At 40.4% G+C, this 22,977-nt stretch overlaps 1 protein-coding gene across 2 annotated transcripts in view; it reads right to left on the bottom strand.

The window, feature by feature from the left end:
- LLGL2 (LLGL scribble cell polarity complex component 2) overlaps nucleotides 1–22,977 on the bottom strand; it is an 82,641-nt gene that overhangs the window by 38,163 nt on the left and 21,501 nt on the right. For both annotated transcript variants that reach the window (XM_054978270.1, XM_054978271.1), the window contains exon 2: nucleotides 21,033–21,136. In XM_054978270.1, the coding sequence (XP_054834245.1) occupies nucleotides 21,033–21,107 (75 nt within the window). In that variant the 5' untranslated portion in view covers nucleotides 21,108–21,136. The remainder of the gene's footprint in view (nucleotides 1–21,032; nucleotides 21,137–22,977) is intronic.

The following is a 22,977-nucleotide window of genomic DNA, read 5'->3' as shown; positions in this document are numbered from 1 at the left end:
TAAAGCACAACAGTATTTCTTACCAGAACTTTTCACATAGCAAGTTTTGACAGAGCCAGAGAGGTCTGTGACAAGAATGTTTACCCTTTTCCTGATGCCTTTTCTTTTAAACAAAAATTAAATGACTCAACTCCTTTGAGAATAATTACAGTGGAGAAGTAAATACACACATCTGGTAAATAAAGGTGTTCAACTCTTATTCTCAAAGACCAATATTCAACAGTAGGGTCCTACAACTTAAAGATAGAACAATCTTTACATTCAAGATAGTTTCAGGTGGGCGTTGGGCAGTAGACAAGCAAGATTCAAGTCGATTAGCACCAGAGAGCTTTGACTATTGAAAGCTTATACCCTGGAAAATTTTTGTCTTTAGAATAGTACTGCTCTCAAATCATCTTCTACACACAAAATATTTTCTCTACTTGTGTTTTCATTTTTGCTTTTGAATTTAAGGCAGATTTATTTTACACTTGTATGATGTGGCTGTTCTTTTAAAGCACTTTCCTTCATAAACCAGTGACAAGCCACTGCAGCTAGCTTGGTATTTTCCTTATGTCCTTGTTGTAACTGTGAAAGCTACTTTTGAGAAGACAGCCAGATTTACCAGGCCACCTAGCTCAGAAAAGTCTTCCCTCGTAAAAGCACTACTTTGTGAAATGCTGAAGTGTCTCAGCTGCCAAGCTTCTTGAAACGTATCTCAGAAAACGGTGTTCATGATTAAACAACTGGACAATATCAATGCGCGCTTTCTGGAGCTGTTGTCTCCTGCTCATTTTTTCCAAGAGAGCACAATAATAGTGACAACCTAATGAAATAAACACTTATAACAATTGCAAAAATATTCTTGCATAGTTCAATTTGCCATTCAATATATGAACTGGTCTGCCCATTAGATGGTATAAATTCCAACCTGCATGTACTTGGACCTATACTTGAAGTTGGATCCTATGAACTTTTTGAGTGATCCTAAGGAATACTAATGGACTTTAAAAGTATCAACTGTTTAAGGTAGTAGCATCATTGCTTTGCACTAGCACTTTATGTATAGGTCTGTATATGAAGACTGTGTGTATTGATATATATAGAATGGCAAATCGAACTATGCAATAACAGTAAGAATATTTTTGCTTATTGTTATAAGTGTTTATTTCGTTAGGTTGTCACGATTATTGTTCTCTATTGCTATCTCTTCTCGTGATTCTCTGCAATTGGTTGCATTTTTTCCAAGAGGCAGATCAATACCACAACAAGATCCTTAACTGGAGATATCAAGGAAATATCCGAGACCATGTACCAGCAAAGCATGTGCTTCATCTTGGAACTCTGACCATTGTGTGTAGGAGAAACAGCAAATCGAAAGCAAAAACAAAATGTAATATTTATTTCTCTTCTCTCAAAGGAATCCAAAGGCTAAAGGACAGTTAGATGTTCAAAATGCTTCTTTAAAAAAAAACAATTACTCCTGACAGTTGGTAACTCTGAGTGCCAGGATAAGGTGTACAACCATAATGAAAGCACGTACCTACTCCAGGAAATATGCACGGGAAGAAAAACTAGCCCACACAGTTTTCAATCTTCATTATGCAGATCAGAGATTCAACAGACTATATGTATAACAACAATACCCTCCCCATGGCATCTGGCTGCTCTAAGCCAGCCAGGCACAGCATGGAAGGAATACAGTATTGCAGGTCGCCAGTGTGTGCACATGTGTACAGTTACTGAATACTATCTTCAGTCATTAAGCGACAATCCTGAGTCCATTCTTTCCTCACCAAGCTGGCCCTATCCCAGTCCTGGTAGTCTCATGCAGCAAAACCAAGAAAACTTGGTAGTCTCATGCAGCAAAACAGCATGATAGAATGAGCTGAACAGGTAGAGCATAATTTTTTTAAAAAGATGTTCCTCGACATTAAAAGCTTCCTACAAACAGAAAACCAGCACAAGATATGCTTGGATATTGTGGACCACCACTGGAAAGCACTGGCAGTCCAGGACCTTCCCTGCCCACCCCTCCCCTTGGAGCAATGTCTGCTCCCAGGAAAGTTTACTTCCAGGATTGAGGAACTTGCATGTACTAGTAGCTACCCTGGTCAGATGGCTATAGTGGGGAAGGCAGTGTGATCGTCCTTTTTGTGTCTTGTATGAGTGGAGCTCTGCTCATAGAAGAGAAAAAAGGAGCAATTTTGCCCCTTCCCTAGCATATGCTAGGTGAATCCCATCCTGCCAGGTCATTGCTGGGCAGCCCACCACAGCTGATCAGAAGGGGTCGTGGCAACTGTGTTCTGCTTTGATATTAGCTTGTATATTTATACATTCTAAACAACTAGCTCTTTTGAAATAAGAAGATGCATTTGAGGCCTGCTTGAAGCATGGATGCGAACTCTCAAGTACGTGATAAACTTTCTGCAGAAGACGCTGAACCACCGACTGATCTTTAACTTGCTTAAGCTGACGTACTGGAGCAGTTAAGACTGAGCTATGAATCAAAAGGGCCTCATTTCAAATCTCACCTCTGCCATAAATTCACCAAGTGTCTTTATGCAAAGTGCCTCAGTCCCTTAAGTGCAATATTGGGTTAACACTGACCTATATTATGAGGTTGTTGGAAGTTCAATTAAGATCTTAATATAGCCCTGTGTCTTGATGAATGAGATTATAGTTGCAGTCACTTCCAAGACTAGCTTTGACAGACTTACGAGAATTATTGAAAGTAATGCTTATGGTGGTATTTCACACTGCTGTAAACATACTGCATATCTTCTGGACTCATCTCAAAATTCTTTAGGGATACAAGTACTCAGTATACTTAATGTGCTGAATAAAATCTGAGAATATGCAGATGTGAATGTAAGTGCTTTGAAAGACTTCTGCCCAAGGCCCTGGAGAACTGCTACCTGTTGGAGTAAACTATACTGAACCTGACAGATCAGTAGTCTTCTTGACTAGTATCTGGTACCATCATATGTACTGCTAAAAGATGGCAGATCCTTTCTTCAATTATTAAACATGGAAATCGACTTTATCAAAGTTAACATGTTTCTATACAGATGAAAGAAATTCAAATGTGCATGTAAATAAATGTGCCGAAATACAGATTTTAAAAAACGAATTTCAATATACAATAGAGAGATGGAATACATCCTTACTTATACTTCGTAATGTAATATATAATGTTTGAGGTTATCTTTTAAAATGCTAAATTTGCTGTATTTATCTAGCCTAATCCAAAAAGTACATATATGGGCCTACTACAGCTTTCCACCCACTAAGGGTCATCAAAATAGAAAAACAGCTACAGACAGCAACTACTTGGTAGGAAGAAAATGATGAAGACACCATTGATATCTGCTGCTATGAGATGGCTCTTTTGATCTCCCCTTCTCTTGTATACCAAATAACTAGTTGCTCTCTACCTGCAGGAGCAGAGAGGAAGAAGGACTTGTTGCTATGTTTTTCACCTTTTTACCTAGATGCACTTTCTCAGTCACTCAACCCCCACTTCTTGCATTTTACGCTCTTTTCTTTGGTACAGTTGTGATAGATTTTTAATGTAAACTAGAATGGATAGATATTTAAATCACTGATTTAAAATACACTCCACTCCCCATTTTGTAAAATCAAAAAGAGTCCAGTAGCACCTTTAAGACTAACCAATTTTATTGTAGCATAAGCTTTCGAGAATTAAGTTCTCTTCGTCAGATGCCTCTGTATCAGGCATCTGACGAAGAGAACTTGATTCTCGAAAGCTTATGCTACAATTAAAATGGGTTAGTCTTAAAGGTGCTACTGGACTCTTTTTGATTTTGCTACCACAGACTAACACGGCTAACTCCTCTGCATCTATCCCCATTTTGTAGTTCATACAGGCATGGATCCTGGTGGGGGAATATGATCACACAATGTTAGGAGCTTTCTGAACAACTACGTAAAGACATTTATCGTTACAGAAGTTAACACATCCTGCTTTCTGTGAAGGAGAGCTGTAGCAGCATATTTCATAATGTGTGATCGGGTAGCAGACCAATCCTTCGCAATACAGAATTATAGGGAAATTAAGGGATTTACCAATACGTATGCACTAAATAAGCAATAGTGATTTAAGTGCCTAAAACTTTCCAAAAAGTTTTATATTTCCTGGGTAGGAAAATATGTCTGCACTGTTTGATTGACAGAATAACTGACAGCTATCCATATCCTTGCCATGGTTATCCATATCTTATCAACAATGTATCTGCCTAGTTTAAGAGATATTGGCCCATGTCCTCAGCCCTCAGGAGTATAGCAGGATACAAACCAGAAGTAAATTAAGTCCCCCCCCCCACAATTTCCCCCACAGCTGTAGCTCTCTCACACTCATGACATCATTGGCTGTAGCAAGGAGGAGAGGGGTAGGAAAGATCTATCACACATGTAGAACTCCACTCGTAGTTCTTTGGACCCCAACCAGTATATTTTAAGTGCATCCCAGATGAATGAAAAACCAGCCATAGTTGCTTGTGTGTATGTAAAGTGCAACTGACTTATGCCAACCCCAGCAAAGGGCTGTCGAGGCAAGTGAGAAGCAGAGGTGGTTTGCCAATGCCTTCTTCTGCAGAGTCTTCCTTGGCAGTCACCCATCCAAGTACTGACCCTGCTTAGCTTCCAAAATTGGGCTATACCATACCACCTTCCCTCCCAAGTTCTTTATAATACAGTATTGCAAATGTGAGTGCTGATTATGATCCAGGCAGCCTATGTCTACCTGTCCGTTTCACTTTAGACTTGCCTGCATTTGCAGAGAAAAGAAGTCCATTTTCTATCACCAGGTGTCAACAGACCAAAGGGGGGGGGGGAAGGAGCAGTGAGAGGAGGGGGAGAGAAGAGAAGGAGAACAAAGAAGCCTTGTAAAGGTAACCTGAATAATACCGAAGGTGGATGACAGCAGCAATCACTTATTAAGAGTTTGTTTTCAGAGGAAAGCATTGCTTAGCCTTCGAATGCTGAAATCTGTCATGTTGGGGGTTCAGCCTACAAAATCAGAAGCACTTCTAAAGGGAGACGCTGACACAACCTCAGCGCCAAACTGGAAGGATTAGATTAGCAGCTGTTTCTCCCACTTCTTGCCCAACGCTGGTATTCATAATAATTTTACAACTATGAAAGCAACAGCTGCTCAACCAAATTCTCCCTTAGACAGGGAACAAAGTCTAAGCAACGATTTTTACAACTGTTTAGTCAATGAGAGCGCCTGTGTTGACATCAATTAACGGGGCAGGCTAGAGGAGACAAAGAACAACAACCAAGGAATCCCTTTTGGGTATGAACTAAATGGAAGGATTCCAGTTAGGTAAAACATAGGTGTAACCAGCCTGCCTGACAGCTGAACTTTGCCAGTCTGCAATCTTAACATGACCAGTTGAGACACGCCAGCCGTACCGAGCTTGACATGAGCCAAGGCTCAAGTAGGGAGGTACAGCTTCATTTTGAAGTTTCACTCTGCTCTGCTTCCTGGTCTAAAAGAAGGTTTCTGTAACAGGTAGCCACAGGTGCTCAAATTCCCACAAGGTTTCTCCAATTAGGGGCTCACATCTAGGCTTTGTTGTTGGGAAGCACATGCCTCGTGAACAGGGCGCTCACTTGCCAAATAATGTTACTTCTAGTGTCTAGACAGTGATGAATACTGCCCCCAGCAAGCTTGCAGTTTGAAACAGCAGGACAGGCTGCCAAGATCCAGGTGGGGCCTGGAGAGCCTCTGGAATTACAACATAGTAAAGAGTCCAGTAGCACCTTCAAGACGAACCAACTTTATCGTAGAATAAGCTTTCGAGAACCACAGCTCTCTTCGTCACATGCATCTGACGAAGAGAGCTGTGGCTCTCGAAAGCTTATGCTACAATAAAGTTGGTTCTTCTTAAAGGTGCTACTGGACTCTTTACTATTTTGCATCTACAGGCTAACACGGCTAACTCCTCTGGAATTACAACTAATCTCCAGACAACAGAGATCAGTTGCCGTAGAGAAAATGGCTGCTTTGGAGTGAGTGAGTGTCTGTAGGTGGTAAACAGGTAGGTAGATAGACAGACTATGACATTATTCCCTGCTGATGTTCCTCATCTCCCCTTATCCTGCTCTTCAAGACTCCACTCCCAAATCTCCAGCAATTTCCAAGCAGGAGTTGGCAACCCTAATACTGATTTAGGTCCACTTATAGGTACGCGCTGCAGAGGAAGGGCACCATAGATCTTAAAAAGTAATTTCCAGCATATTGAATTTCCTTCCTAAGGAAACCAAAACACAAAATTAGGAGCTCTATCCCTTCCTCCCAAGTTTGATTGGAAAGTTAATACTCAAGATTCACATTTCAACAAAACAGAGAGAACAAACATGTTCACACGTGGTTACATAACTTACCTTCTCTTTCAGGCAGAAAACTTTATGAACAAAGGCCAGATTTCAACACAAAATGTGTTCCAATTATTTGTGCCCATATTTAAAGAAGAAATCTAAACCACAGAATTATATAAATATCAAAATAACATTTAGATTTGTATTTTCAAAGAGTCCACAAAGAGGGCCTCTCAAAACGTTTTTATTTTTTAAAAGACAAAATTATACTTTATTAGCACTTTGACATTTACTTATACCAGTAAAGGTAAATTTTAACTCAACTGTGGTATGGTGGCTAGAGTGACAGACTAGGTGACCCAGGTTCAATTCTCCACTCTGCCATGGAAGCTCACTGGGTAACCTTAGGCCAGTCACACACTCTCAGCCTAACCTACCTCACAGGGTTGTTGTGAGAATAAAATGGAGGACAGCAAACTTTGAAGCCCCACTGGGGAGAATGTTGGGTTATAAATGAAGTAAAATAAAATAATTGTTCTAGCTCATGAGAATAAGATCAAATGGCAGAATAGGTAAATAAAGTTTTGTTTTGAAGAAAGAGAAGATTAGATCAAAAGCTTATAATGGAGGGCACACTACCTGCCATCAGCTCAAAAGTACATGCCTCAGCCTGCCACAGACTGCTGCAGACTGAAGTAAATATTTATGAGCTGTTTGTGTTATTTTGCCATATGAATCGCAAACACAAGAGGAACACACAGGGAATTTTTGAGAAAAAGTATTGAGACCACTGACACAGGCACAGCCTTCAAGACAAACAGGAATTTAAAATGGAACAATCCCTGGGGTACTCAGGAAAAAAATCTTAGAAAAAAGACTGCTTACAATATTGAAATGAGCTAGCTTGCTGGAAGAGCTAGCTTGCTTTGGTCAACTGATAAAAACAGTCTGAATTGCTGGAGCTGATGATTATTTTAAATTTAGTTAAGCAAAAAAAAAATCAAGTTCAGTGTATTCCTGCCCTACTACAGTGGTAATTCATGGGAGCTTGCTTCTGCCAGTACTGTAACTAGGACCTAGGGTTGCCAGCTCCAAGTTGGGAAATTCCTGGAGATCTGGGGAGTGAAACATGGAGAAAGTGCGGTTTGGGGAGGGAAAGGACCTTGACATGGCAAAATTCCATAGAGTCCACCTCCAAAAGTAGCCATTTTCTCCAGGTGAACTGATCTCTGTGGCCTGGAGACAAGTTGTAATTCCGGGAGATCTCCAGCCACTACCCTACTAGGACCCAAGGCAGTGAGGATTCAATATTACCAAAGCAACCTGCCAAAACCAATTACAATATATTTAAAAACTTAGCTCCCCCTTTTCATCAGTGAAAACTTTCAAGGCAGCTTCTGTACAAGGTTAAACATAAGAGAAAATACAGAGCCATATTAAGAATCATAGCACAAAAATTAGAAGATATTAAATAGCCATTATTAGTCACCCGATCAAAAGGAATAAATCTATCACACAGGCTCTAACAAATAGATCAGAAAGTCTGTGTGAAGTAGCTGTTGAAGTGCTGTTTTTTGACCAGAAAGATCAGGGTTCAAAGCTAGCCAGAGTTCAGCCATGAAGCTCACTGGTGACCTTAGGCCTGTTAGTCAGTCAAAAACTGAGGGAAAGGGAGAAATGTATAGGGTTGCCAAGCTCCAGGTAGGACCTAGAGATTTTCTGGAATTGATTTCCAGATTATAGAGATCAGTTCCCCTGAAGAAAATGATGACTTTAGAGGGTGGACTTCATTGTGTTATATCCCACTAAGGCCGTGTCCCTCTGTAAACCAATTTCCCCAGGCTCCACATGCAAGTCTCCGGGAATTTCCCAACCTGTGGCAACCCGAGGGATATGTAAGAAGAGTGAACCGTGAGCGCCTCAGAGAAAGGGTGGAGGGAGAATAAAAATATGATGCACAGCTTCTGTACCCATCCATCTCTGTATTCTCTTGCTCCTTTTTCAGTCCCTCTTTCACTGCTTCTACCTAATTGCACAGAAGAAAAACGTACGAGGAAGGGGAGGGTGACAGGAAAGCAAGAAAAGCTGGAGAGGAGTCAGCAAAAAAGGCATCAGACTAAAGAATTATAAAATTTATTTACTTCATTTATATCCTGATTTTCTCCCTGTTGGAGACCAAATGCATCTTACATAATTTCTCTTCCCCTCCATTTCATCCTCACAAACCACCATCCTCTGAAGAATGATAAGATGAGAGCATTTCATTAGTCTAAGTTCACTTCACATGTTTCTATGGCAGTGGGGATTTGAAACTGGTTATCCCACATCTTAGTCGGATGCTCTAACCTCTATATCATGCAGGCATAGGAGAGTTGTCCCAAAGAAAAGTTTCATAACGAAACTCATAAGCTGTTTTCCTAGCATCTCATGAGAGTTCTCCTCTCCTCACCTGCTATTACAATTCCCATATTTGCTTTCTCAAAAAATTGAACTGGGACCAAGAATCTAATCCTGATTCAGAGGGGGTATCTTAATGATGCCAGTTTCCTACTTTGTAATTATTTTACAAGTTTTGTAGTGGTCTTTTCACTTTGTCTGCTAGCTGAATTTGGGCTCTTCCACTCTCAAGCCAGCAAACTATGACATACAAGTCAACCCGCAAATTATGGGAGCCATCCAAGTCTGGTGCCCCACAGCATTAGACTCACAGTGAAACATGAGTAGTCTTACAGTGCAATCCTAGGCAGAATTACTCCAGTCTAAGCCCATTGATTACAATGGTCTAAGAGTGGAGTAACTCAGTTCAAGATTGCACTGTATGTAGAGGATGCAGAGAAAAACATTGGGGTAGGATTTTTTTAAAAAGAGCATACAAGAAGCAAAAAATAAAGACCCAGCACAGCTGGCAACAGGAAGTGTTAAGAGATTATGCTCATTGAGGGCATTCATGTTCGGAATGAATCTATCGACCAAGCTGGTTTGCCAGGTTTCTGAAATGCTGGTTTTACTGTTTGCAGAAAAGTTCAACAGTGAAGTGCTATAAAAGGGGAAATTCCAAGAGATGTTTGTTCTCCTATAGGAAACGCAGGGCTATCAATATACACAATTACTTCAGTTTTCTATCAGCAAATAGTTTCCAATTCATCTGTGCAGACAAGAGAAAGGCCATACATCATCACATCTTAAAAGCCAGAAGCAGCCCAACCACTATGCTACAGCTGACACCATGCCTGTTCCCTCCCCCAAAACACTCCCAGAGGTTTTCACGCTGCAGCCCAGCAACCGTGTCCACCATTCAAAGCGTCCATTTCCTCCAGGGGGTGGTCTCTAATCTGGAGATAAACTGTAACTTCAGGAGAATTCCAGGTTCTATCTTGAGTTCGGTAATCCTTACTCTGACTGTTTTATCCATATGTCCTCTTTTTCAAAAAATCAGATTCAGTTGCTTTTACTTAAGATCCAGAGGAGTTAGCCGTGTTAGTCTGTAGTAGCAAAATCAAAAAGAGTCCAGTAGCACCTTTAAGACTAACCAATTTTATTTTATTGTAGCATAAGCTTTCGAGAATCAAGTTCTCTTCATCAGATGCCTGATCCGATTATGCTACAATAAAATAAAATTGGTTAGTCTTAAAGGTGCTACTGGACTCTTTTTACTTAAGAGATTTTTTAAATTGTTAAATTGGATTTAAGAACAAATTTGCTCAATTCTCATATTAAACCCACTGTTGGTGGGAATGTCAATTTGCAGACAAATTTTGGAGAGAAATTTTATAGTTAAAGAAGTAACAGATTACGAAATTCCACTAGCTCCTGAAATAATTTTCTTAGATATATGGGACAAAATTGTTGTCCCTAAAATTAGAAGGGAACTAATAATAACTCTACTCACTGCAGCCAAAAGCGCTATAGCAACATATTGGAAATCGAAGAAAATTCCAATTTCAGAAAATTGGTTCTCTAAAATTTGGGACCATTTTATCTTAGAAAAATTACATGACAACAAAATATATCAATCGGAACACTTCCCAAATGAAACAAACTTTAGAGAAATGGTTTCCCTTTTTTGAATTCATAGAAAAGAATAATTTTCAGCCTAATTTGAAACTATTTCAGTCTTTAATAAAAATATTTGAAAAGAAAAAAACCTCTTATTAAAGAATATTTGTCCTCTATATACCTAGCATGCATTTGGGTACTGATTTTTCATTTCATGAAAATAATCCACTGTGTCAAGTAACTATCGGTCGTTTCTTCTAGAACTTTCTTTTAGAACTTTAATAGTCTCTCAACTAAAAGCACAGATCAAGATGGGTAGCCACCCATCTAGCGGTCGTTTATTCTAGGACTTTTATCGTCTCTCAGCTCAAAGCACAGATCAAGATGGGTAGCCCTGTCAGTCTGTCTGTAGCTGCAGAAAAGAGCAAGAGTCTAGTATCGAGACCTAGGCTTCCTATCTCATTACCAATGTTGATTTCTCCACACCCACTACCCCTCTGCATACCCCACCCTATCCAATCACGCCTGCTATTGTCATTTTCCAGCTACTGTTATTCAGCCTCTGCAATCACTCCACTCCCCAAGATATAAGAACAGATGGACTCACATTCTAGCTGTATCTGAAGAATGTGAAGATGTGGCTCACGAAAGCTCATACCCTACCACTAATTTTGTTAGTCTTCTAGGTGCTACTGGACTCTTGCTCTTTTCTACAACTTAAAGCATATTAAGTATTTGGGGTGTAGGGTTGCCAGGTCCTACCAGCAACTGGTGGGAGATCTGCCCTGCTGGGGGGACCCTTGCTGAAGTCATGATGGTTCACGGCCGGATGCTCACACTGCCAGCGACACACAATGATGTCATGCTCCTTGTGCCCGGAAGTGATGTCAGAACGCCACTGGAGATGCTCTGGTATGTTTCAAAAACCTCTATGGTTTTATTATATGGTCTTTGAGAAACACCAGAACATCTCAGCAAGCTGGAGCAACACTAGCATGCCAGGCCTTTTCCCCTCCCCAATTTCTCCCACAGATGCACCAGTAGGCATAAAAATAAATTGTCGGGAGATTGCCCACCATAAGCAGGTATGTGGCAAGCCTATTGTGGCAGGATGTGTGTACGGCAAAGTTACTGATAATATAAGCAGTGTAGTAACGTAAGTGCTCCTCTCTCCTGGTTTTGTGTTCAGACTTTAAAAGGAAGCATTTGATAATGCAGCCTGAAACAGACATCTTGGAAGTTCTTTTCAAAAGTCAAATTAAATACTTTGTCATACTAAAGTGCCTTAGGTAGCTAAACATTTACAGCTATAGCTCTCTGAAAAGACCTGTTCTGATTGAACTGTGTGTGTGTGTGTTCCAAAAGGGAAGACTTTTTCTCTCAATTGTTGCCTAAACAAAATTGTTGGCTTTTCTGTAGTGAAGGATACTTCTAGGTGGCCCAAACTTTACGTGAATAAATTGACATTTTCACTGGAAAATTCCAAAACCTGGTATTTAAGGCATGTTAAGTCTAATGTGTTCAGATGGGGCTTGCACAATCCATGGATGTAAAAATCAAATGGTGCTACCATGGCAACCCTTAGGGGCTTGTTCAGCTATGCAGTGTGGTGTAATTCAATAGTTTGTGCATGGAAGAAGGTTGTTACTACTGCAGACACTATTGACCTTATAGGACAAAATGAGAATTGAAGGTCTCTTAACACAACTTGTAAAAAGTATTTTGTAGGTTTAAAAAACAGAGAATAAGAATATGTGCCTATTCTTTAGATAAACCAGTTAAGATCATAACTCTGATAATATTTGTGGGTGTTTGGTTTTTACTTTTGCATTTTTTTTAATCCACAAGCAAAACTCGTGTTTATTAAACTAATAAAAATAACACTATCACATTGTGCAGGCAGGATGTGGTGAATTTTTTTTTTTACTTCTGCATTTTTAATGTTGGAAATAGACATGGGCACGGAACAGGAAAAAATGAACCACGTGGTTCGTGGTTCATTCATTTTCACGGAACAGGAACCATGAATTAGCCGAACTTGAGCCGGTTCGCAAACCGGCTCGAGGGAGCCCAGAATGGGCACCTTCACACTCACAGCCAAACTAAACAAGACCTTCCCAATGTCCAATACCCACCAAATTTAAAGGTGACCTAGTCCTCACAGTCCTCTAAAGACCCCCCAAGTTTCATAGGGATTGAACCCCGGGAAAGGCATGATCCATGGGTCCCCCCCCCTTCCTGTCATTTTTCTCCTCACAGTAGTAAAAACTGGAGTGTCTGCTGGAAGCTACTTTGAGGGGCTACAAACTGACCTTCCCAATTTCCAACACACTCCAAAGTTGCAGAGGACATAGTCCTCACTGTCCTCTAACCCCCCCCCCCCAAGTTTCAGAGAGACTGAACCCCAGAAAAGGCATGATCCATGGGTCCCCCCCTTTCCTGTCATTTTCTCTTCGCAGTTGAAAAACTGGAGTGTCTGCTGGCAGCTACTTTGAGGGGCTGGCCCTTTTCCTGGCTGGATAGGCCAGAGTGGGAGCTCTCTAGGTTCGCAGGGACAGCTGCCAATCAAGCGTGGAGGCCTCAGATTGGGGGCAACCAAAAGACTGCCACCATTGCTGGGCGATGGACTGAATGACGCAAAGTGTTTGGCTTCCTGAACCAGCAACAAAACAGTAGGAAAAAGTCATGTTTCGTAAAAAAGCGGTCCTATGGAATGTGTGATTCTTTGCAAACGAACCAGCCGTTCCGTCCGAAATTTTGTTCCGCGTTTCATTTTGTGCCCATCTCTAGTTGGAAGTGAGAGAAGAAGAATCAAGATGGGCATTAAGACTTCCAAAGCCAACTATCTGGGCCTGTTTTACACAACGGAAAGAGCTTTATGGTTGTGATTTCAGTTTGGCTTTGGTTATGCAATCAGTGGTTTGGATCCTGCAATGTGTCAGTGGAAGGTACTGATAGTTGCTCCTCTTGCTGGCTTTCCCCTGCACACAGGAACCATTTATGACTTGGGCAGATTTATTCACTGAATCGCAGGGACCACATAAAGAAATGAGCCACATGTGCTGGGAGGCTGCATGGGGCAGGTGAAGGGATGCCTGTTGCATGACGAGCAAAGCTCCAGTGATGGAAATGGACTATTTCTTCATTGGGCCTCACAACCACGGGAATCCTTTGGACAGAAATGGCTGCTGGGGATAGAGGGAAGCTCAGGAATTCTCAAATGGATCTAGCATGGTCCTCTGAACACATTCAACTCAAAGATATTTGGACCCCCAAATCACAGCCATCTTTCTCATATAGATCTATTACCTGCTTTGGTTGTGGGCATCAGTTCTGAAGCCAATCTGACTTCATTAATATATGATTGACTTAAAAGGAAACAAAATACAAAGGGACCGTTCAAGGACTGTTTAAACCAAAATCCCTAAATTCATTTTATAAATTTCTCCTTAGGATAGTTCGTTCTTCAACGTTTCTCTTTTTTTTTTTTGAAAAATTTTTATTGGGTTAGAATCCATTATTTCCACATTTACATTCAATTTTCCCCAATTTTTTCATCTCTAACCCCCTCCCTTCCCCCCCCCCTTTTTGTTGACTTCCAACAGCTTTCCAACCCTTTGTCCCCTTTCCCTTACTTTTATTAGCTTCCTCTATCTAAAACAAATATATATTCTCAATTATTCTAAGCAGTACATCCTTAACTATTTTTAACATTATATGCCCAAACTGTAAGCCTTTGTTTCCATCTTAGATAAACAATTTATCCCAATTTTTCAATTTCAGGTATTTCTATATATCATAAACCATATAGATCATACATTCGTTTATATCAAACAATTTGACTTATTCTCTATATATATTACTCATTCTATCTTTTTATAATAGTTCTATATATCTCTCCTCACGTAGTCAATCAATTTGACCCATCTATATCTTCAGACATTCAGTTTGGTACAAAACTTGTCAGAAAAAAAAGAAAATATTGTTAGTTAATCGCTCCTTATATTTAGTCCTTATAATTAATTATTTTCTCTATGTTCTGTTTGTTAACCTATATATATCTATATATATGTCAATCTATTAATCTGACTGCTTATTAATTCACATTTATCTCTTCTCCCCCCGGTAAAGTCTCCCCCCTCTACTTCAATACTTCAGTAGTTCTCAAACTGCCACAGTTTTCCTCCCACCTCCCATTTCTTCTCCAGGTATTGTTTCAGTTTCTCCCAGTCTGTGTTGAACTGCCCTGAGTCCAGATCTCTCAGTTTTCTTGTCATCTTGTCCATTTCAGCCATATACAGCAATTTGTAAGTCCAATCTTCAATAGTTGGCACTTCTTGTACTTTCCATTTTTGCGCATACAAAAGTCTAGCTGCTGCTGTCATATAAAATATCAACGTCCTGTGTTGGGCTGGAATTCCCTCCATTCCCAAGTTCAGTAGCAGGAGTTCTGGGTTCTTATTAATTTGAAATTGTAAAATTTCACTCATTTCTCTTATTATTTCCCCCCAGTACTGCCTGGCTACCTCACACGACCACCACATATGATAGAGGGAGCCCTCATGCTTCTTACATTTCCAGCATTTATTAGAAGTATTCAAATTCCCTAGCGCAATCTTCTTTGGTGTCATGTACCAACAATAGATCATTTTGTAAATGTTCTCTTTGATATTAGTACATGTCGTTGTCTTCATTGTAGTTTTCCACAAGTATTCCCATGCCTCCATTGTTATTTCTTTATTAAAGTTTATAGCCCATTTCACCATTTGTGTTTTAACTATCTCATCCTCGGTATACCACTTCAACAGTACTTGGTATACCTTGGATATTCTTTTCTTATCTTCTTTAAGAAGGGTCTGCTCTAGTTCCGAATTCTCTATTCGTATACCTCCCTTTACAGAGTCCGAATTATATAAGTCTCTGATCTGTCTATACTGGAACCAATCGTAGTTAGGTGATAGTTCCTCTTGTGTCTTTATTCTAAGTTTGGATGCTTCAGTTTTAGTTATTTCTTTATACGTTAAACATTGTTGTTCATTATCAACAGCTCTCGGGTCTATCACCTCATATGGAACCACCCACAAAGGGGTTCCTTCTTGTAGATAAATTCTGTACTTCTTCCAGATTATGTATAGACTTCTCCGAACAAAGTGATGCAGGAACATCGAGTTGACCTTTACTTTGTCATGCCATAAATATGCGTGCCATCCAAATATTTTTTTATATCCCTCTAGGGCTAATAGTTTCTTGTTCTTTAATGTCATCCATTCTTTCAACCAAACTAGGCAGATTGCATCATGATAAAGTCTCAGATTGGGCAGTTGCATTCCGCCTCTTTCCTTTGCATCTTGTAAAACTTTCACTTTCACTCGAGGCTTCTTGCCTGCCCAAACAAAATCTGATATTTTCCTCTGCCATTTTTCAAATTGTTTGGAGTCTCTGATGATTGGTATTGTCTGTAGCAAAAACATTACTCTTGGTAACACATTCATCTTAACTGCTGCAATCCTGCCCAACCATGACAAATTCAATCTATTCCATTTAATCAAGTCTCTCTCTATCTGAGTCCATAGTTTTTCATAATTGTTTTTGAATAGATCTATGTTCTTTGCAGTTAATTCGACTCCCAAATATTTCACTTTACTTGTTACTTCACAATCCGTTGTTTCCATTAACAATTGTTGTTTCTGCTTAGTCATATTTTTGCATAATATCTTTGACTTCTTTTTGTTAATGAAGAAACCTGCCAAGTCTCCAAACTCCTTGATCTTATCTATCACTCTTGGCATGTTCTCCAATGGGTCCTCTACAATTAACATTATGTCATCCGCAAATGCTCTGACCTTGTATGAATAGTCCTTTATTTTTATTCCACGAATTTCATCATCTTGACGTATTTGTATCATCAGAATCTCCAATACTAAAATGAACAACAATGGAGATAACGGGCAACCTTGTCTTGTTCCTTTACTTATCGTCAATTTCTTGGTCAATTCATCATTCACCACGATTGCTGCAGTCTGGTCTCTATAAATTTCCTTAATTGCTCTGATGAATCTTTCTCCCAATTGTAGCTTTTCCATAGTGGCAAACATAAAGTCCCAGTTTAAATTGTCAAACGCTTTTTCAGCGTCTACAAAGAAGAAACCAACCTCTTTGTCACAACGCTTGTCATAATATTCAATAGCATTGATCACTGTCCTTAAGTTGTCTCTTATTTGTCTATCTGGCAAAAAGCCTGCTTGTTCCTCCTCTATAACTTCCGAGAGCCACCCCTTCAATCTCTCCGCCAATATCTTCGCAAAAATTTTATAGTCATTGTTGAGTAGCGATATAGGTCTATAATTTTTCACATTAGTCAGGTCTTGGCCCTCTTTTGGGATCAATGATATATTCGCTTCACTCCAAGTTTCTGGAATCCTTTGATCCCTTAAAACCCCATTCATCACCTCTTTTAGGAATGGTGCCAGTTCATTAGCCATTGTCTTATAGAATTTAGCCGTAAGTCCATCTGGCCCTGGCGCCTTTCCTAGATTTGCAGATTGTATTGCCTTACTTATTTCCTCGTCAGTTACTTCACTATTCAACTTATTTCTCCAAGCTTCCGAGATTTCTGGAAGTTTGGTTTTCTCCAAATATGACGCTATTGATTCTTTGTTTACTTCTTTTTTATTATACAGCTTAGCGTAAAATTTATAAAAGGCTCTACTAATGGTAGCCTGCTCCAAATACGTTTTGTTATCTTCGCAAATTTTATTTATTATCTTCTTTTCCCTTTTCTTCTTCAATTGCCATGCCAGGTACTTCCCAGGTTTATTAGCACCCTCAAACGCTTTTTGATTCAGTCTTTTGAGATTCCATTCCAATTCTTTATTGCTCATTGCTGTTAGCTGTTCTTGAAGTATTTTAATTTCCTGGTATACCTTCTTTTTCCCTGGTCTCTTTTTTAGCTGTATTTCTTTGGCTTTTATTTTCTCCTCAATCTCTTGTCTTTTCTCCTCTTTCTTCTTTCTTGCTCTACCATTTAAGTCCATTAGTATGCCCCTTACAACCGCCTTGTAAGCATCCCAAACTTTATTGGTTGGTACTTCTTTATTCACGTTGTATTGTATAAAAAACTTTGTCTCTCTTCTCAGTATTTCCATATTCTCTCTTTCCTGTAACAAGTCCTCATTTATTCTCCATGCTTTCCTTTTTCTCTTTTTTCCAAATTTCCACATAATTGGGTTGTGATCTGAGCCTACCATAGGCATTATTTCTACCTCCTTAGTCCATAATGCTAAGTCTTTTGAGGCCCAGATCATATCAATTCTTGATAATGTAGAATGCCTTGCAGAATAAAAAGTAAACTGTCTGCTTTTAGGATATTCTCTCCTCCATACATCTTCAAGAGTCTCTTGTTGAATCAACTCAAAAAAAAGCTTTGGTAATAGTCCTCTTTTCTTTTGTGCCGTTGTAGTCTTTTTGTCTAGTTCCAAGTCTGTCACTCCATTGAAGTCTCCAGCAAGAATTATCTGGTCATATGCAAGATCGTCTAAATGCTTCCTTAAATCCTCAAAGAAGCTTTCTTTTGCACCGTTAGGTGCATAAAGTCCAACTACCAACACTCTCTTTAAATTCCAAATACATTCCACTGCTACAAATCTAGCTTCCACATCTCTCATAACAAATTTTGGCTGTAGCTCCTCTTTTATGTACAACACCACTCCTCTTTTTTTCTTGTTGGAGGCCGCTACATATTCTTTGCCCAGTTTTCCAGATTTTAAATATTTTACATCCTGCTTTCTGATATGGGTCTCTTGCAAACAAACAATGTCACATTTTTGTTTTAGTAGCCAGTGAAAAGTATTTTTCCTCTTATTCGGTGAGTTTAGTCCATTTACATTCCAAGATAATACTTTACACTCCATACTCATGATCTTGTTGGTAAGTCTTTTTCATTGTCCTTAATAAATCGCTCCATCTCTCGCTCAGATCTGATGCGTTTTTTGGCCCCTCCAAACTCAAAGGACACTCCTTCCGGTAACTCCCATCTGTACCTGATTTTCATGTCCTTCAAAATCTGAATTAGCACTTTATATTTTTTCCGGTCCAGTAACACTGATCTGGGCAGTTCCTTCATTATAATAATCGTCTTGCCATCAATCTCCAATGGATCTTGAAACTGTTTTGTCACAATCCTCTCTTTCATATTTCGTGTTGTAAACTGCACAATCACATCTCTTGGTAGTTTCCTCTGGGTTGCTATTCTCGAATTCACACGGTATGCCACATCTAGGATAGCCACAACTTCCTCCTCCTCCTTCCCCAGGTACTCAGCCAACACCTCAGTCATCTGTTCTTGCGCTGACTTTCCTTCCACTTCTGGCAAGCCACGAAAACGTAGCTGCTTCTCCATATGTTTAGTTTCTGCAACTGACATTCTCCCCTTCACCAATCTCATCTCTGTTTGTTGCGTGTCTGCTAAATTCTCCATCGCGTCTTCTACTGTTTTAACTCTCTGCTGCGTTCCTTGTAATTCACTTCGTATTGTTTCCATACCTTTTTTCACTTCTGACAGCTCCGATTTTACTGTCTGTGTAACCTCTTTAACCTCTTTTATCAGCTCCAATTTCGTGTCCTTAAGTTCTTTAATCATATCTAAAAGTTTTTTGTCCAGGTTTTTATCCAGGTTTTCTATTGCCGATTGCCACTCTTTTTTTGACATCGTGGGGCTTGCTTTAGCTCGCTCCCACGAATCCGCTCTCTTCCTTAACTCCGTGGCGTAAAATTTAACGTTTTTCTATTTTAAATGTCCCGGTCTTCTTATAGAAATTAAATTTTAAAGAGTCTAAAATGTCGGGCATCTTTTCTCTATGGTTTCTCTATGATTTTGTAATCCAAGATGGCCTACTTCCTCTTCCGCTGAAGCCGCGACCCTTCCCCTTTCAAAAATGGCGATTCCCTACTTCCTGCCCTCCAGCAAGGGCCGCTTCTCTCCAGCCACTCTATTGTTATTACGCACTTCCTGTCTCCCGTCTTCCCACAGCAGATCTCGCGATGGTGTCTTTTTCTCACAGCTCCAAAGCCACAGGTATTCAAAACAATAGTCCCATTTCTTTAATAACTTCTTTAAACTTAGTCTCTTTTTAAATTCAATTCCTGCCGAGTCTTCCCCTCCTTTTCACTAGTCTGTTGCAGTTTAAAAATCTACTTTTTTTCCTCTCTGTTTTTATCAATCTGTCCCGTCTCAGAAGATAATGATCTTTACCTTCTCTTCACTTTTCTCGGGTTGTAATCGCTGTTTCGATTTTAAGTTCTCCTCTCAGCTTCTTCCCCCAATCGATGCTTGGGTATGTAGGTCTTATGCCAGCCGAATTGGCCCCAAAACTGCCGCAGAGATTATAGCCGACCCGTCGCAAGGTGGGACCTCAAGGATCGGGAGGGGACCCGTTGTGTAGAGCCCCCCCTCGTCCGAGATCTAGCTCACCCTAGGGTCTTGAGCGTTCTTTGCCTGCTCCCCGCCTGAGAGCAGTCGGCCGCGGGCTATTTTCACCCCGCCGGCCGGTTAAAACGGCAGTCCGGTCAGCTCCGCAAGTGGAGCTGCGTTAGACCTCCATGGATCCCAAACAGGAAGTCGTTCTTCAACGTTTCTCCATAGACACTCGAAAACCCCCCACAATGCAGATCATCTGTCTTCAGCCCTTGTTCTTAATGCCTACCAGAAGTACTTCACACAATGAACAAGTAACATGTGAGCCGTAATATATATAGTGATCGAAATTAGAGAACAATTGTCTGTGGATTTTGTTCTTACATGTGATGTATTTGGGCTGGGATATTCCTGGAGATTTGTGGGGGCGGGCCTCAGCAGGAATGTGCTGCCATAGGGTCCACCTCCAGAGCTGCCATTTTCTCCAGGGAACTCCAGGGAGATCTTACAATTTACAGTAGAACACCAGTCCCACCTGGAGGTTGGCAACCTTAAGCATATTAAACTGTTGCTCAGTGGACAGTTTTTTGGCAGTTAATATCAGAGTTAGAAGCAAATACGTGTGAATCACTATGTCAGTTAGAAGCAAATACGTGTGAATCACTATGTCAGAGTTAGAAGCAATTATGTATGAACCACTATGCCATCCACTTCTTCAGTGCTCATGGAGCATCACTTAAGTCTTCTGTACTTGGTATAAAGTTTGGTAATAACCGCATTTGTACTTCTGGCTGGAAAATAAAATGCAGTAACATACTGATCCTTTCAAATCTACAGGTCTAATGGGACTCTGGTTGTGGCAGCCATATAATCCAATAATTCTCCAATGGCTGTATATGATCCTCACATGTTTAATAATACTAAAATTTAATCCAAATAGCTTTTATTTGCCACCTTCAAAGAGAAAATGTTGTTCAACAAGCAACAAAGGTGCTCTGCCTCTAAAAATAATAAATAACACTATGAGATCTGAATGTCCATCTGGAAATCCGGAAGCAGTCTGCTAGCTTAAGACAAGCAAATGTAAACACATTGTGAGGTGGCCACGTAACATGCACCAGCAGTGTATCCAATATTTGTTTAGTTTCAGTCTGTGCTCATTTAAAAGCAGAGTAAGATCACCCCTGCTGAACAGTTCTCCCATTCAACAGTTAAGTAACCCAATTCCTTTCACACTTCAGCCTGCCTGGACAGGCTGCTCTTTAAACATTTCCTGCTTGTTTCTTAGGGCACATACCTTGTTGAACTGGAAAAGGTCTCGCTTCAGCCTCTCTCTTACTGGGTCATATCCAGGCCTCAAAAACCTCCTCATTTTCTGCTTTGACCACTTGGCACCAAAACCTAATGAAGAATAAGGTGGATTTCAATATCACACATGTTTAACATACCTGAGGCATTTCAGACACACATAAAATCAAGGAGGTTTGCAACTTGTACTTTGGGTTCTTTCATCTGAACAGCAGTGTGTGCACTGAAGCCAGATAATAGTCAACAAAGCATAGCACAGCACACAAAGACACCAGTCTCTTCTTCTCCCCCAAAGCGAAGAGGCACTCCAGGCTTTCCTTCACTTTACCGGAGTACAGTACAATCTTTATTGTGGCCTAAAAGCCATAGAAACATAAAACTATCAACAATTAATAATCCACACAAATTATATTGGAGTAATGGGTGCATCAGAAGGACCCAGGGGGCATCACATACAAGAAGTAACCATTCACTAACAGCCAGCTCCATCGTATGGGCTTTCAGCATCCCAACATTTTGCAAATGACCCCAGCTCCACTGCCACTCGGGCCATCTTGAGTTGGAGACCATTCTTCATTCTCAAAGTTCCAAAAGTGCTTTCAGGCTCAACAAGATGAGAAACTCTTTAACATCATGTAGCAGGTTACATGCACAAGACTTGCACTCTGTTTTGAAGCTACTCACTGTGATTCCATTCCATATAATCACTAACCAGGATTGCAATTACTGCAAGCCATCTAACTTTTATCACTCCTACATCTAACTACATGGATTTAAAATTTTTGTTAAGTCTGCCTTTCTCCCAATAATGAGGGTCCCAAAATTCCTATTACATGAACTTAAGCATACGTTCTCAAAATAAATTATACAAACTATATTTAGTTGCAACATCATCATCATGTTAAAAGCAGCAGCACCTTAAAGACCAACAAGAGTTTCCAGGATATAAGCTTCAAGAGTCAAGCTGCCTTCATGAGATACGAAGATTACAATATTACAAGTGGGGGACCCAATAGGACTTGAGGGGGGGTATCTCATTCTCCCCTCCCTCACTATTTCCTCTTTCCTTTCCCTGAAAGCCCCCATAGCCTGCCTTTTCCTGCTTCCGTTTCTTCCCACCCACCAATCTACCTTTATCTGCTCCCATCTTCAGTTTTCTCTCTTTCCTTCACCCTGATAGCTTCTCCCAGGGAAAACTCTGCTAAGCTCCAACCACTGCATGGTGCTGGCCATCAGCTGTGCAGTGGATATCCCACAAGGGCTTGTAGAGGGAACATAACTGTCCCTTCTATTTCTTTTCCTCACATTCCCGCCTCCTTACAACCCCTATACCCTCATCTTGGCATGCTTTTTTCCTTCACACCCATCCAATTAACCTTTTACCTAGCTCTCCGTCTTCAACTGTATTTACTTTTTTACTTACTTCATTTATACCTCACCTTCCCCCACAATGGGGACTAAAAGCAGCTTAGAGCATGGTCTTCTCTTCCTATTTATCCTCACAACAACCCTGTGAGGTAGGTTAGGCTGAGAAAGTGTAACTGGCCCAAGGTCACCAGGTAATCTTCCATGGCAGAGTGGGGATTTGAACCTAGTCTCCCAGATCTTATTCTGAAACTCTAACCACTATACTGCACTGGCTTTTATGGGATGGCTGCTGTTAAACAGTAGCGAGCTGCTGGACCTGGAGGAGTCATGCAAGTCAAGTGATAGCAAGTTGCTTACTAGTTGCTACCTCCTCTCAAAGGTACAAAACGGCTCTGGAAAGAGCCCTGCCGCCCCTACCCTTTTACTGACATAAACTGAGAGCTAAGCAACAAGAGGACGCACATGTGAAGGGAGTCGCAATGTTAGCGGGGAAGTTGAGTTTTAAAAGATACTTGTCAATTTCCTCTCTCTACAGAGCCAGTGAAGATGGCTCCTCAGAGGGTTTG

The sequence above is a fragment of the Eublepharis macularius genome, chromosome 4 (assembly GCF_028583425.1).
Source record: "Eublepharis macularius isolate TG4126 chromosome 4, MPM_Emac_v1.0, whole genome shotgun sequence".
Lineage (NCBI taxonomy): Eukaryota > Metazoa > Chordata > Lepidosauria > Squamata > Eublepharidae > Eublepharis > Eublepharis macularius.
This window is presented reverse-complemented; position numbering and strand designations above follow the sequence as displayed.